Source organism: Passer montanus, unplaced genomic scaffold (genome assembly GCF_014805655.1).
Source record: "Passer montanus isolate IOZ18808 unplaced genomic scaffold, ASM1480565v1 scaffold50, whole genome shotgun sequence".
Taxonomy (NCBI): Eukaryota; Metazoa; Chordata; class Aves; order Passeriformes; family Passeridae; genus Passer; species Passer montanus.
The window spans coordinates 5,503,346-5,519,438 of NW_024369930.1; the positions used below are offsets into that span (position 1 = coordinate 5,503,346).

At 42.3% G+C, this 16,093-nt stretch overlaps 1 protein-coding gene across 1 annotated transcript; it reads left to right on the plus strand.

The window, feature by feature from the left end:
- The first annotated feature begins 10,037 nt into the window (after positions 1 to 10,037).
- On the plus strand, positions 10,038 to 11,767 carry LOC120509274 (inositol 1,4,5-trisphosphate receptor-interacting protein-like 1). Its single transcript, XM_039723724.1, has 2 exons — positions 10,038 to 10,419; positions 10,551 to 11,767. Exons 1-2 carry the CDS (start codon positions 10,038 to 10,040, stop codon positions 11,732 to 11,734), a joined length of 1,566 nt encoding a protein of 521 aa, XP_039579658.1. The 3' UTR covers positions 11,735 to 11,767.
- The last annotated feature ends 4,326 nt before the right edge of the window (positions 11,768 to 16,093 follow it).

The window sequence follows — 16,093 nt, forward strand, 5'->3', positions numbered from 1 at the left end:
TGGGGAAGGTTTTTGGTTTGGCTGCTTGCAGTCTTCAAAGCAAGAGATGGAATGGAATTGAGAAAGGTGAGCAAAATGGTTCAACCATTGGTTCAATGGTAGCAGCGGATGGAAATCTTAACTGAATGAGTAAACTCAGTGAATGCTACCTAAGATTTCTGGCACTGGTAGGTCTTGTGCTGTGGAAGCAGGTGTTACTGGCTGACAGAGGAGCTGCAGCTGGAACATCAGCTTTATCTGCAGAGCATCTTGACCTTTAGTGGGTCACGCTGCAGTTTGCCTGTGTGCCCTGTCTCGCACGTGTCAAGGGATGAGGGATCAGTTCACCTGCCTTTACCTATTTTTGGCTGCTGTCAAATGCAGCAGAGCAGCAGGAGATGGTCTGTGAAAACACACCCTCCAGGCAAGCCACGCTGTCAGTGAATCCAAGTTACCACTGCAGCTGAACTAGTTACCAACCAGTTACCAATCCCAGATGAGTTATCCTGCACCTGCAGGACAGCAGGGAAAATCTTCTTTCATCCTTCTGGCCTCCTGATGTAGCACCACATTCCAACACATCCTATTCTGGGTGCAAGAACTTTACTGTAAGACTTCTCTTAGGCAGGTTAAAGGGCATTTCCACCAGTGGCCATGTGTTCCTGGCACTATGTAATGTTCCAGTCAGGAGTGCACCATTTGTCTTCATTTGTACAGTAATATGTTTGGTTTCCTGTTACTCTGAGTCCGTATTGATGGCTCTACTGCCATACTAAGATATCCTTTTTTCCCTCAGGAAATGTTTATCTTTTCTGAAAATCACTGCTTCATACAGTGGAGATTTAATTCTCCATTTCATCTACATTAGCATGGTATAAAGTGGCTGAAGTAAATCAGAAAATTTAGGCTGTGTCCTACTGTCTTTTTTTCATCTCCTTCTACCTGGACAGATTGCTTATCATGGTATCTATTATCACCTCCACATTTCATTACCACTTGCTGACACTAGCCAATTTGAAATCTCATTCAGATAAGTCTATTCCCTTTCCCTCACTGTGAGCTGGGATGGGTTCATTTCCCTGAGTTCAGCACCCAGAAAGGAGCAGTACATTTGGCAATTACAGGAATGGTACATCCCCACTGTCATATCCTTATTCATTACTTTTAAAAATAATTTTCTTGCACATCTTAAGAAAATCCTACCCCTCTGGAGTCACCCTCACCTGGAAAATGGTCTTTACTCTGCTAGTTGCTGCATTTTGAATTATTCCCATTAATCTACCTCCTAATAAACCACTTCTGCCTGTTTCCAGCTGTGCATGTGCACCTGCTTCCACCTTCTTCCTGGACTATTGCAAGCCCTGTCAGTATAGTTTCAGGTTTATATTCCTCTCTTGAAAGACCTCTCTTTGTTTCCTACCAGCTACAAACCCATCCTAATCATCCCAAAGTCCCTTTCTGGGGCTGATGTTGGTATCTGGCCATGGTGCTGAAGACAATCTCTGACCTTCGGGCTGTGGTTCTCAGATCTTAGACCAGCAAGAGATGAAACTTGGGAATTTCTTTTCCCATCAGAGGATTCACTGTCATCAGAGGATGCTGCTGTCACTCCAGGTACAAATATGATTGTTTTTTATGCTATTACACACCTCCCCTATTAACACCTTGTCTCTTTCAAAAGTGCAGCTCCCAAGTGCTCCAGTTTATTTTGCTTACAGTCATCCAGACCCTACACCTGCCTTACTCTACCAAAGCATCCCCTGGTCTATGGTCCTGTATCTCCTGTGATTTTATACCACTACACCTTGCACCATTTGCCTTGCTGCAATTATTGTGATTCCTAGGGTTTTGTATGCACAGTGCCTTATAAAAATACATGTTTTCTATGCATAGGGGAAAGTAATGAATTTATTTGAAGAGAGGGCTGTTGAGGAGGCACCAGCACGAGGTAAAAACACCTCAAACCTAGAAGAGATTACACTTTGCTGGAAGGCAGAGAGAACAAAATGTTTCTTCAAGCAGTATTCTGGACATTTGGAAATCAAAGTTAGAAATAAAATTGGTTTGTATGTATTTCCTTTCAGCTTGTGCCACTTTATCAAATATAGTAATTTTCAAAAATGTCTCAGTAATAAATCAGAAATAAAGCTTTGGAGAAACCAATGAATCTTCACTTATTTTTCAGAGATGCTTTTAACTGGATAACATCCCACAGATATGCATGATCTTTCTCTGCATGGATATTTATTGCTGCTTCATCTGCCTCATGTGCCTTTTAACAAAGATATTAAAGTGTCAGCTAGATTCATTGCATCTCTGGAAAGAAAAATTTTGCATCCTTTACTTAAAAACCAGTTTTGAAACATCCCAAAGCAGTTATTCCTCAGTGAATCACAAAAGACATCTTGGTATTGTTAGAGAAAAGTGCCTAAGGGTACTGCTGGGGTTTTTTTTAGGAACCAGAAAAACAGCAATGGCAGGCTCACACCTCTAACCCCTCTGCTCTCTGTCTCAGCCCAAAGAAACTCTGCTTTTACAGTGATGTCCTCAAAAAGTGTAAAAAGGCAGTTACATAAGAATGCAGGGGAGTATAGTTAATGGCCAAACCTACACAGATTTTTACTCTGAATCTTACAGCATTTTATTTCTCAAAAAATATATAATTTATTGCATCTTTTCACATCATATACTCATAATGTAATCTTTCCAGGAGGTATTACATCAGTTGCTGCTCTCCTCTCTCACAACAGGAATTGTGCACAACTTCATTTGCAGCTTGTATTAATTACAGAAGATGGCAGTACTTAAAATAATTATGATGCGTGGCCAACTGGAAGATTCCTTCATCTTTTATTCCCTCCCAGTGTGGCTTTATAGAGGCTGTAGCCCACCAAAGCTAGACTGGACTTTGTAGTAGAAAAATTACAATCTCAGAGACAAAAAGAAATTTCAGTATCTTCACGTGGATTAAGAGATTTCGGTTATATTCAGTATGAATAGGAGCGTTTCCTTCCATTACTTAATAATGCTAAATAATATTAGACATACTTTTTCTATTAGTTGTATATTCTGAACAGCTTCTCCAGAAAAACATTTTGGGTGCCATGCAGAATTTTGATAATTAAAAGGGGGAGTACTGGAAACATTGTTCAGTGTGAAAAAGGGGCAGTGGAATCATTCCACCCACCACACCCAAAAGGAGTGGGATCATCAGTGTGGATCTGAGGGACTGGAAGTGAGCTCCTCTCATTCCCGTTGCTTTGTGGGCACTCGGTGCCTCGGCTGAGGAGCAGAGGAGAGCGCTGCCAGCCGCTGTCCTTGGCTTTCTGGGTGACCAGCCCAGGCTGCTGGAGGCTGCAGGAGGGCACAGAGGGACTGTGATGGGTGGCTGCTCACTTCTGGGGACTACAACCAACAGTTTTAAGCCTTCCTATCCTGGAGCAGGACTGAGGCAGTGAAAGTTCTTCAGGATTGACAGTTCTGAAGGTTACAGCCAGTAACATTACTTAATGTTTTTTTCTTTGATTAGCTTTCCTTAATCTACATAAAATACAGGAGATAGTTTATTGATAGAGGATATTTTTCTTATTAGATCCTCTGTATAAAGGGAAACAAAAATTGACTTCTGGGAATCATAAAATTCTTCTCGTAACTAGATGGAAAAATTGCTATCTGCATTTCTGTTCAGAACCTTTAAGATGCAAATTCTGCTGCAAGTGCACAAAGCTTTACTAATGAGTCTGATGCAAAATGCTGTAAAAACCTGAACCACCAAAATCAGAGTTTAGGCTCTTTTAATGCCCAAGGAATAAATCAAAGTATTTGAACTGCTTACATGATTTCATTATTATTTGTGCCTGGACTTCATTATTTATCTTCTTCAATGCAGAGATCACATTCTGAGAGATAAAGACAAAAAATCTAGTTTTACTACTCATTTCCATGAGAGTTAATAGCCCAGTTACTTCAAAAGAAATGACACATAGCTCACCAAGCCCGAATTTGGTTCACAGTATATAAAGTGAAATATGCTTATGCAAAACAAAATTGCATAAAAGTCTTAAAGGATGAAATCTCACAGTCATGAACCCACAACAGAAGCAAAAACTGAACAGGAGAAATTCTAACTCTTCTACCACAAGATTTCACAATTTTTTGTCAGTGTGGGTAAAGTGATTTATTTCTTTAAGCAGGTTGTTTTTTTTACTTAAACCTCCCCAGTCCTCAGTGATAAGCCTGCTGCAAATAACACAAGTGAGTGTGTGCAGATAATATTAAAATTGCTGCAGAAATGGAAAGGCTTTTTCTCTCAACAGACCTCAAGTTCTTCATTTAATTTTTGGTAATACTACTTTTATTAAATTATTTTCCATAACTTCAAAGTTAATTCCAAAAGGAATTGAGGATGGCAGAAACTACTTAAAGACCAAAGTGGGTAAGCCTACTTTACATTAACCTGCAAATTGAGACAGACAACCAACTATTTGAGGGAGAAGAAGCAACCGTGATGATCCACTTATGTGCATAACCTGGTTTCCAAGGAAAGGATATTGTCAAAAATAAGTACAAAGCAGAGGGGAAAGAAGGGAACGCCCTTGAAATATTACTGGGATATGTCCACAGTTGTTGAGCAGATTCCTTTTCCTCCTGAATAGGTGCCTTTTTGCTATGTAAGTGCAACTTGGGAATACAAAATGGATTTAAACTTGGTTTAATTAAATCCTGTTCCTGTCAATCTGTCTCCTCTTGAATAAATTACATCATAATATTTTTAATCAAGACAAAGCCAGGCCAGTTCAGTCCACAATGTCCAAAACCCAGCTGTGCCCTGTTTGTCATTGCCCAGCTCTTGTTTCACCTAAGAATATTTTGAAAAGTACTCTGCCTGAATGGCACTGCAAACCTTCCAGCCACCTTAACAGGAGTCCAGTTCTGCACAGTGAGGACAAGATTGTGATCAATGGAGAGTAACTTGCAAGAAACTCTCCCTTTCCACCCTCTCTTGCTCACAGCTGCCTACAGTGGCAGTCTACCTCTGCCAGGCATGAATTCATGCTGCAGGATGCTCCGGGTCATTACTATGAAGCTGAAAAGGATCTGCTTCATTAAGCACATCCTCCTGCTGGATTTCCACTGACACAGCACTGTTCCATCCTTCCAGCATCACTTTTTTATACATCTGCTGAGCATCAGACAAGCACAAAGTACACCCATTGTGGCGCTGATTTTCTAAGATTTTCTAAGCCTTCTGATGTTTACATTCTTGTAACAAACTTTCTCACACACTTTCTGTAAATAACTTATTGTTTGCATTCTTTTATAAAGGAAGAGAAATTTGATGGACTGTTGGTTTGTCCAGTGTCATTGGAGAGGTGGCACTGTCACCCTCCAATCCACTGTCACTTTTAGAAATCTATAATTGTTGGAGTTAAAAAATAAACTACCCCTTTTACCTCGAGAACATCAGTGTGTTCACGTTGTGGTGTTTTGTGTCTCATAGTGACACCCCATATATTTGTTCTAGCTATCTGATTCTCTCAATGGTACAGCTCAAAGCAATCAGTTCTAGACAACATCCTATCTAACACTGTTTCCAGTTCTGTTAACCTGGGTCCCAAATCCTCCATGGCTCTTGGAGTCATCCAGTCCTTGTCCTCCCGACCATACTGGCACAGGCCATATTTCACCCTAGCTAGGGCTTGGACTGGGGACTTAACAGTGAAATGATTTATACGTAGGCCGTAATTTAGTAATGCATCCAACCTCCAGCAAGAGAGAAGAGGCTGGAGATCAGAATGCAAGTTTTAATAAGCAAATGAAAAAGGTGATTGTGCCGTGGCAGTGCTTGGGGAAGTGCTGGTGTGCGCCCTCGAAGTGTTCATGGGGTGTGAAGGCTTTCAACTGGTAGTAAAAGAAGAAAAAACATTTTAAAAAGTGTGTTTCTTTATTGAAAAGTAAGTCACAGGTGTTATTCTGTGGCTTGGGAAAATGTCATCAGCTGTGAATTCTTTGTGTGATTTAGCCACTTTCAGGTGATATTCAGTAAAGATGGTGAAAGTAGTGGGAATATCATTTGAATGATTTCCTTTATTATAGGCAGAAAAATGCATCTGTGAACAGGATGTGAGAGTGTTCAAGGATTTAACAGTGAAACCAGGCAGCTCTTCACTAGTCTTTCAGCAGCAAGAGACTCAACACACAAAAAATTAACATTCTATTTACATTCTTCTAGCTTTTATTTACTGATCTTGGAGAGCTTTGCAAAGCAGATTCAGCAGCCAAAGATGTTGTGTTGCTTCATGTTCAGTGTTACAAAGCCAATCAGCCTGGGCAAGTCAGGAGCATGGTTCCAGTAACTCATCCCTGGGGTCTGTTCCAAACCTATGGAGTTCAGATTCACCAGGGTAAGTCATTATCATTTAACAGAAGCATTGACTACCAAGGTGGAGTTTTGCTTATCCTGAGAAATGTCAGGTGCTGGCCATTTTTTGTAAACTGCTATTTACAAAGCCAGACAATTAATTCTGTTTTGTTCAGATGTAATGATGTTAGAATTCAGATACCAAAAAGTCTCTCCCATAAATAATCTCATACATTAGCTTTTCATTCTTATTGGAAAAAGTCTTAACCCTGCACTTGTCTGAAACCCCATCTGCATTGACTTTATTGATGTAGTTCTTAACTTGAAAACAACTTCCACTATGTCCCCTTGAAGACTCTTTAATGAAAAGCAGCACAGCTCCTTTAGCTTTGCTTTATAGCCTGTTTTGCAGAGCTAGTGTAAGCTTTGTTGACCTGGCCTGTACCCACTCCAAGGTAATAATAACCTACTGATGTGTGCAGGGACGGATGTGGTGCTCAGGGTTTGAAAGAGTGCTTGTTAAGTGGCTCACACACAAAAAGCACTGGGTTTTTTGTTGCTTGCCTTTTATTGATACAAAATTAGGTGCATTTTTCTTGCTGAGGCATTTGTTGACATGAAAATTCCAATTATTATTTTCATACAGACTCCTGGTATTATTTGATTGTTCCATTTAGCGCCTATTTCTTGGGCTGTTTCCTCCATCTTGGGCTAATTATTTTACAGAATTCTATGCTGAATTTCCATTACTATCTGCTGGTGTAATCCAGCTAATGATCCATGTCCCCTGGAAGCAGATTGCATTATTCCTCATTGTTTGCTCTGCTCCTGGCTTTACCATCACTTGCTTCACAGACTGAGGACTTGGCTCCAACACTCAGCTCCTGATGAGAGCAGTGACAGCACAGGTTTAAGCAGATTTTAGGCAAGGTTACCTCCAGGGGCATTGGTGTAATCTCCAACTCAGAGTAGCCTGAAAACTGCCTGAATTAAGAGCAGGCACCATTGATCCCCCCAGCTACAATTACTGGAATACATGGAATCAACAAAATTGTGGGGGGTGGTGTTACAAACTTAGTTCTAAATGATGCCAGAAGAGGGGGATAACACAAAAGCCCACTTTGTCCCTACATGCTACCAATGATTTCTGCTATCAAGACTGACTTGATGGCAATTTTATGCTGTCTTCCAGGAGTAAAGTAGTTACGTGCTGTCAAGATCAAAACCTTATTTTCAAATACTTTTTTTTATCATTTTGATGTAAACTTGTTGAATGTATCAGGGCCCTTAAAACTGACTCAGAGCTATTCCAGCTGTAAAGACAGTCAGGCAGTAAATAGTTGCTCAGGATCAGAAATGTCACTTTTTTTCTGTTTTAAAGGCATACAGCTCTACAGTAAAAAGGAATAAGCTGGAATTTCAGCAACAACTGATGTTTAAACTTGGATTTTGTGTCTAACACAGCTGGTCATTCTCTCTACTCCTTCTCTGGAGGCAGTTCCAGAAAACACATTGACCATCCTGACTGAATTAGAAAAACCTATTGAATAGGCAAGATGCTTTTCCTTACAAGCTGAACACTTGTCTCCTCAGGTATAGAAGTTACTGAAAGTATTCATAAGATGTTTTCAGAACACAAATCTACAGCAACAGTTTTTTGCAGGGTTGATGTTAGTCACTGGAAGGATTTTCTGTAGAAAGGGACCTTGATTTCCATGTATCTTCAGAAAGAGATACCTACTTTGTTCTCTGTTGCAGTGATGAACATTAAGGGTTCTATATTTGGTTTCCTACAAAGAGGTTGTAAAATACCCTACAGTATCAGAAATATGAGGACAAAGACGAGTCAAGACCCTTGGGAGACCCTTCTGAGATGGCAGTGAGAGGTGCAACTGTACTCTCCAGGTGTTATTAAAAACTCCACTACAGCAAGGGTGACCCCTAAGTGGAGCTTCACGATATGTACCAAAGCCTTCCCTAGCATTATGTAGAGTTACTTTGCAGAGACTATCTATGGTGGTAAAAAGCCCTAAAAAAGATGAACTGTGGCAAAGAAGGGCACAGGGATGGGGATATGGTGTTCTGAATGGCAACCTGGTTATCTATACAGTGAATATGTTGGGTGTTATTTCTGCAAAAACCCAGTGAAGCATCACATTTTCTGATTAAGTAAATACATTCTTTATCCAGTCTTGTGAAACTGACATAAGTTAGGATGCATTTTCCAGAACGCAGTAATTTAAAACTCCCCTCTGGTGCCTAAAGAAAATACCAAACACAGCTAAGAATTCAAATTTTCTTCATATCTGGAAGAAGCAGGAAACCACTGGTTGGTGTCATCTGCAAATTAACTAATGAAAGACTTCATGCCCTCATTCATGTTGTTTATAAAAAATATTAAATAGAGTGGTCCCTGCGCAGACCCCCGAGCGACACCACTGGTGACTGTCCCCAGCTGGATGTGGCACCATTCATCATCACTCTCTGGGCCCGGCCATCCAGCCAGTTCCCAACTCAGCAAGGAGCGCTCCTGTCCAAGCTTCCAGCATCTCCAGGAGTATGCTGTGGCAGACAGTATCAAAGGCCTTGCTGAAGTTTAAAAAATAGACAATATTCACAGCCTTTCCTGCGTCCACCAGGAGGGTCACCTGGTCACAGAGGGACACCAGACCTTGTTGGCCTTCCTCTTAATTCTTACTCATAGGGACTCAACTTCATCGTCATCAGTTTCAATACCTATGACATCCAAAACCTCCCTAATATAAAGGTCCACCCCTCCACCTCCTCTCCCTTTCCTGTCTCTTCTGAAGAGCTGGTAGCCATCCATTGCAGTGCTCCAACTGTGTGAGTCATCCCAGCATGTTTCTGTGATGGTGACTGCATCATAGTTCTGCTGTTGCATGATGGCCTCCAGCTCCTCCTGTTTGTTACATCATGCTACATTCATTGGTATACATGCACCTCAGCTGGGCCACTGACTTCTCCCCTAACACAGTCTTACCATCCTTGTACCTGCTTCCAGACAGCCCAGATGCATCCCCTTCCCCTTTCAGACCTAGTTTAAAGTTCTGCCAGTTCATGAGCTAAAAACCTTTGTCCTTAACAGGGAGATGTATCCCATCTGATTCCAGTAGAGCAGGTGCCATAAAACTGCCCCATATTCCTGTAGTTGATTAGTTTTAAATATTTACAAGATATTTTAAAGATTTTTAAAAGATCTTTTTTTAAAAACATATTTTAAAATAAATATGTTTTTCTAACATATTGCTATTTTGTTGATGTCTGACTCCACAGAACAAAATAAAATAAAACAAAACCCCAAGATGTCAAACAGGGATAGGTGAGGAGAAGAAAGAAGAACTCTTGCGTCAGTGATAAAAATTACATATTGAAGCTACATGGCCTAGACGACTTATTCATTAGGTTTACAATGAATTTATAAGGTCATAGTGACTAGGTTGCTCTAGACATTCAGTGGTCACAATTTGCAACAGTAGTATTAAATTCACTAAAACTGAGCCATAACTCTTTATTGGAATATAAAAATCGTAGTTTTGAAATCTGTACACTGACAAGTCCTGGCATCTCTGTTCTTTGGAATTAAGACCTGAAATATCAGGAAGAGCGCCTCCTGACCCCCACTGCCTGTCTCCATTCCGGCCCCACTGAAGCCTTTCTGTGTGTCCTCCTGCAGACCATGGCTTTACTATCACTGATCTTCGTGCTCGTGCAAAGCCTGATCCAGTACCCCCAGCCGGCTGGAGATGGGCTGGATGAGGCTACGCACCAGCGCATGCAGGAGCGTCAGGAGCTGCTGGACCAGGAGATGGCTCGGCTGCTGCGGGAGCTGGAGCAGGGGCCCCTGGACGAGGGCTGGGCAGCCGTGCTCTTTGGTGCCCTGCAGCAGTGGCCATTCTGGGCTCTTGCTGGAGTCCTGCTCCTCTTGGGCCTGTGCTTTAGCTGCAGGAGAAGGAGCCGTCAGGCCAGCAGCAGCGGCAAGGACCAGAGCTCCTGCAACAACTTTGGACACAACGAGAGTGGAACACAACAGGAAGAAGAGAGTCCTTATTCAGAGGAAGGCAAAGGAAACACTGATGTAACTGTGGAGGCTGACAACAACGGGAGCGGAAGAGACAGAGAAGGCAGTCCCGTGGCTGCAGATGAAGGAGACGATGACATCATTGAAGGGAATTTTGACATGAAAGTGGAGGAAATGCTGGGAATGAGGGAGCCATCCTTTTTGTGGATCACATAGAGTGGCCTGTGGAGGAGCTGGAGCAAGGTTGCTCAGTGACAGCTGAGCTGATGGAGAGTTTCACGCGTGTCTTTGTGGACAGCGTGAGCAATAGCTTCTACCCAGTGCCTCAAGAAGCCATTGGAGTGGGCAGTGCCTTTGAGGGTTGGAGTCCCCGCGAGTGGGATGGCGTGTACCGTGTGCTGGTCCCGCTGAATCCCCCGCCAGGCCATGCCTTCCACCTAGAACTGAACAGTGCAGGGCAGATGGCAGCAAGGACCTTCAGCGTCCGCGTGGAGCTGGTGTGCACATGCCAGAGGGAGCAGCTGGGCGAGAAGCTGTTGTGCTTCCTGCACCACTCGCAGGAGGAGCTGTGGCGGAAGCAGAAGCGCAGCCTCCTAGAGACACTCTGCACCGGCTCCTACCTGGACGTGGAGAAGACCTCCCACTGGTTCCACCAGCTGGTGAGATGCTCCTGGCTGCACGTGCCTCAGTCCTACTCATGGCACTTGGTGTTTCAGCCCTGCAGCCGGTCCTGCCAATTCCAGCTTACCAAAGGCAAGAAGAGCCTGATGGTGGAGATGCTCTTTGGAGTGCGCCAAGGGGACTCCGACATCTTTGTCATCAGCCAGCCCACAGAGGCTCAGAGAGGTGGCTCCATCAACTTTATGAACAGTCAGCCTGCCGAGGCCAAGCTCATCACAAGCACAGCGTGGCCTGAGACGTACGCTGTGGCAGAGGCGAAATTCTTCCAGCACATCGCCAGGCAGCTGCCCTGTCACAGCTTGCACCTGAAATGCCTGCAGGTCTTCACCTTCATCCTGAGGGGTACAGGGTTTTCCTGCTCTACCTGGAAGACTGTGGTCATGCACGTGCTGACCACAGTACCGCTGTCCCAGTGGCGCAGGAGGGAATTTGAACGGCGGCTGTGGGACGTCATGGCCTACCTGCACCGCTGCCTGCAGTTGAAACGCCTGGAGCACTTTGTGCAAGGCAGTGAGAGGCTTCCCGCAGAGATCAGCGTGTCGCCAGCAACGCGAAGGGTTGAGCCGCTCAACCTCTTCGAGCACCTGGCCCGAGATCCAGCCACCCACAGGGAGCTGATGCAAACATATGGCCAGCTGCGATTTCGCCTCTGGACGATGCTCTCCAGCCACTGAGAGGAGTTCCCTGCACAGAGCTGTGCTGGGGATCACATTCGATGACAGCCACGTGAACTCTGCACAATTGTTTCCCTTGTCACTGGCAGTCCTGAAGCTGCTTTCCTGCTCCTGCGGAAGGAAGATGCTGCAGCACATGACTTCATTGTGCAGACACATCTTGCTGTGGCCTTGTCCTGCACCTTCTAGTTACAACGGTGACCAACTCTTTGAGGCAAAACCTGGCTCCACGTGCACATCCTTCCTCGTGGAAGACTCAGAAGCCGATAGAGGTTGCTCGGAACACCTCGAAGACAGCAACCTCTTATCATCTTAATGTAGTTAATTAGTTGTAGCTGTAGTTTTAGCTGTAGTTGTAGATGTTGTTTTAGCTGTAGCTTTTGTTATAGTTGTAACTGTAATTGTAGCTTTATTTGTAGTTGTAAACTGTAGCTTTAATTAGACTTATTTATTAGCGAAGCTTGCAGAGCCCCTTTAGTGTAGTCAGTTTGGTAAAATTACCCTTAGTTTTGTAAAAATTACCCTTCTGTAGTGACCTGTCTCTTTCCAAATGTATCCATGTTTGAAAAATTAATAAAAAGAGATGTTTCTCAAATTGCTTGAAATGTGTCATTCTTTGTATTTAACCCTCGTATCTTAGAGGATGTCCTTCCTCTACCCCTATCTGAAATAAAGACTTTTGCCAATCAGAGATCTTGGATATATTAACTATGCGGTCTCTCAAGAATTCCCATAGAAATGCTTGAAGCTTGAATTAAAAATGCCTTCAAGTGCCTGAAATTTTGCAGCAGAGTACTCCTGAATTTTTTTAGGAATCTTTGGAAAAGTTTTCTTTACAGAGTCATTTTTATACACTCCTGGGGAACAATTCAGTCCAAAAAGAGAAAGACAGAGAAGTCCCTATCTGCAAAACAGGTCATTTAATACATCTTTTTTTTTTTCTCTTCTCATAACCAAGGTTTTGACACAAAATTGTGACAGCAGAAAGTTATGTTTTCTCTATTCCTGGTTATCTGTGTCCTTTTGGAGGGGCCCTGATTATCTACAGCTCAAACCTTTTCCACCAGGCCTGTGTAATATTGGGCTTCTAAAACTGCTTTTATAAGGCCTTCGTGAATTAGAGTTTTTCCTTTTGTATTAATAAATCCCCTTTCTGCCCAAATCTTGTCAATGGTGTGGACTACTCCATAAGCATATTTGGAGTCAGTATAAATAGTTCCACTTTCCCCTTTGAACCATTTCAGTCCTTTCAACAGTGCATAGATTTCGCAGCACTGAGCCGACCAGTTCACAGGTAATTTTCCTTGTTCTGCTATCGTCATGGTATGGCCATCCACCGCTGCATACCTTGATGCTCGCTTTCCATCTACTACTTGAGATGATCCATCTACAAAAAGCATTTCTCCTTCTAGTAACAGCTGTTCCATTAAGTCCTCTCTTACTTTTATTTGCAAATCTATAGTCTCGAGGCAGTGGTGTTCTAGTTCTTCCTTTGGATCCCCATATAAAAATTGGGCAGGGTTTTGTATTCTGGTGGTGGATTGTTCTATGTTCTCACTGTTATTTAAAATCAATTCATATTTTAACAACCTGCTCTCAGAAATCCATTGACAGGCTCGTTTGCTCAATATGCTTTTTAAGTCATGGGGTGTATACACTTTGAGTTTATTGCCTGACGTTAGCTTGTAGCCTTCCTCTACAAGGGTTACTGTTGCAGCTACAGCTTGAAGGCATGTAGGCCAGCCTCTAACAACTGGGTCCAGTAATTTTGAAATATAGGCTATAGGTTTCCGCACTCCACACCAGTCCTGTGTTACAACACCATAGGCTATTCCATCCTCAACATTAACAAATAACTCAAATAGTCTATTTAAATCTGGTAGACTTAAAACTGGAGCATTCACTAATTTCTCTTTGAGTTCTTCTAATTTCTCATCATCTTCTTTGTTCCAATTGATAGGTTCATCTTCGACCAATTTATTGTATAGAAATTTGACCAATTTTGTATGACCATCAATCCACAACTTACAATATCCAATCAGTCCCAATAATTTCCTTACATCTGTTTTTGTTTTTGGTGCTGGTAACGAAAGTATCCCTTGAATCCGATCTGCATCTAATTTCTTGTAAGCTATTCCAATTAAATGTCCTAAATACTTTACTTCAGGTTCCACAAATTGCAATTTTCTTTTTGATACTTTTAACCCTTTTTCACCTAGGAAGTTCAGCAAGTTAACTCTTGTTTTCTGTACCTCCTTTTTTTGTTGTCCAGAAATTAATAAATCATCTACATATTGCAGAACTTGGGAATTGCTTTCAGGTGTAAAGTGCTTCATTATTTCCTCTAAAGTCTGTCCAAACAAATTAGGTGACTCTGTGAATCCCTGTGGCAACCTTGTCCATTGTAACTGTTGTTTCCTTCCGGTCTCCTTGTCTTCCCACTCAAACACAAACCACTTCCTGCTTTCTTTTTCTAGTGGGCACGACCAAAATGCATCTTTTAAATCTATAATGCTGAACCATGCATGGCTTGCTGGTACTTTACTTAATAAATTATATGGATTGGCAACAACTGAATACCTTGTAATTGTCTGTTTATTTACTTCTCTTAAGTCCTGAACTAGACGGTATGTGCCATCCAGTTTCCTGATTGGTAATATAGGTGTGTTGTGTGGTGACATGCACAGTTCCAATATACTTTCCTTTATCAGATCTTTGATAACTGGTTTCAGTCCTTGCTTTCCCTCTACAGAAATTGGATACTGTTTAACTCTAATTGGAGGAAGGTTTGGTTTCATTTTAATTTCAATAGGTGGAATGTCCAGCAACCCATGCCCTCCTTCCTCTGTCCACACATTTGAATTAATTCCTTTCTCATCGTCTTGTTTCAATAACATCATCTTTGGACCATACGCTTTCCTTTAGGCACCACTCCTATCTTTAGTTGCACCTGTAAGTCCCGGCCTAGGAGATTCGAATCAAGTTCTGGCAAATACAGGAGGTCAGTACAGCCTTCTCTGAAACTTCCCTTTATGGTCACATCCTCTATGACGGGTACTTCAAAAGGGTTATTTTCAGCACCCCTAACATTACAAGTCTTATTACTTATGCAACCTTTTGGAATTCTTGACACACTTGATCTATCAGCTCCAGTGTCTACCAGAAATTCAATTTCTTCGCTCTGAGGGCCAATTTCCAAGTTTACCAGGGGCTCTTTTTGATGACACAGTCCGTCCCTCAGAGCATAGAGCCTCTGACACCCCTCATCGTCCCCTCTCAATTTTCTTTCTAATGCATCTTGTTCTCGGGACATAGCATAATCTATTTTTCTTATATTACAAAAATTTCTGGTGTGTCCTTTTTCTCCACAATAAAAGCATATAACCTCTGCCCATGGTGGTCTCCCTTCTATCCACTGTGTTTTGTTGATAATTGGTCTGCTGTATTCATTTCCCTTAAATCCAACATATTTATCCTTTCCCTCTCTAGGTGACTCAATGTTTCCAAATCTTACACTTTCTCTTGGTCTAGCTCCTCTAAACTCACTTCCTCTAGGCCCATTATACCTGTCGCCTTCTCCTCCCGCTGATCCATCGTTTCTAAATCCTGCACTCTCCCTTGCTACTGCCACCATGATTTTCGCCTTGGTCCTTGTCTTTTTTTCATCTCTCCTTAAATATACTTTCTGTGCTTCTCTTAGTAATTCATTCATTCCTTTTTCTTGCCAATCGTCTAGCTTTTCTAACTTCCTTCTGATGTCAACCCACGCTTTCGTTACAAATTGTATTTTAACTAACACTTGCCCCTCTGGGCTGTCTGGGTCCACACTCGAATATAATTGGAAATTCCTTTTTAATCTCTCTAACCAGGCACTCGGTGACTCGTCCTTTTCCTGCTGACTGTTGAAAGCTAACCTTGCATTATTGGTTCTCGGTACTGCCTTCTGTATCCCCCTTATGATTAAGGTCCGGTATTGTCTCATATTTGTTCTTCCTTCCTCCTCATTTGGGTCCCAGTCGGGTATGTTAGGAGGCATTTTAGCTTCTCCCCTAGGACCACCTCGATTTTCTCTTCCCCAGATTCTCATACTTGCTGCCCTAATCATTTGTATTTCCTCGGAAGAAAATAATATATCGAGGATTGAGTTTAGCTCCTCCCACCTGTAAATGTTAGGTCCCAAAAACTGATCTAATTGCTGGGAAATACCAATGGGGTCTTCTAAAAGGGGTTTAATCTCTTTCTTAAAATTTCTAACCTCGGACGCGGTTAAGGGTGCATTCACAAAGCCTATACCTCTTCTGGCTCCACCCATAGGTACTTCCCTTAAAGGAAATAATTTTTCAGCTTTTTCAAGATTTT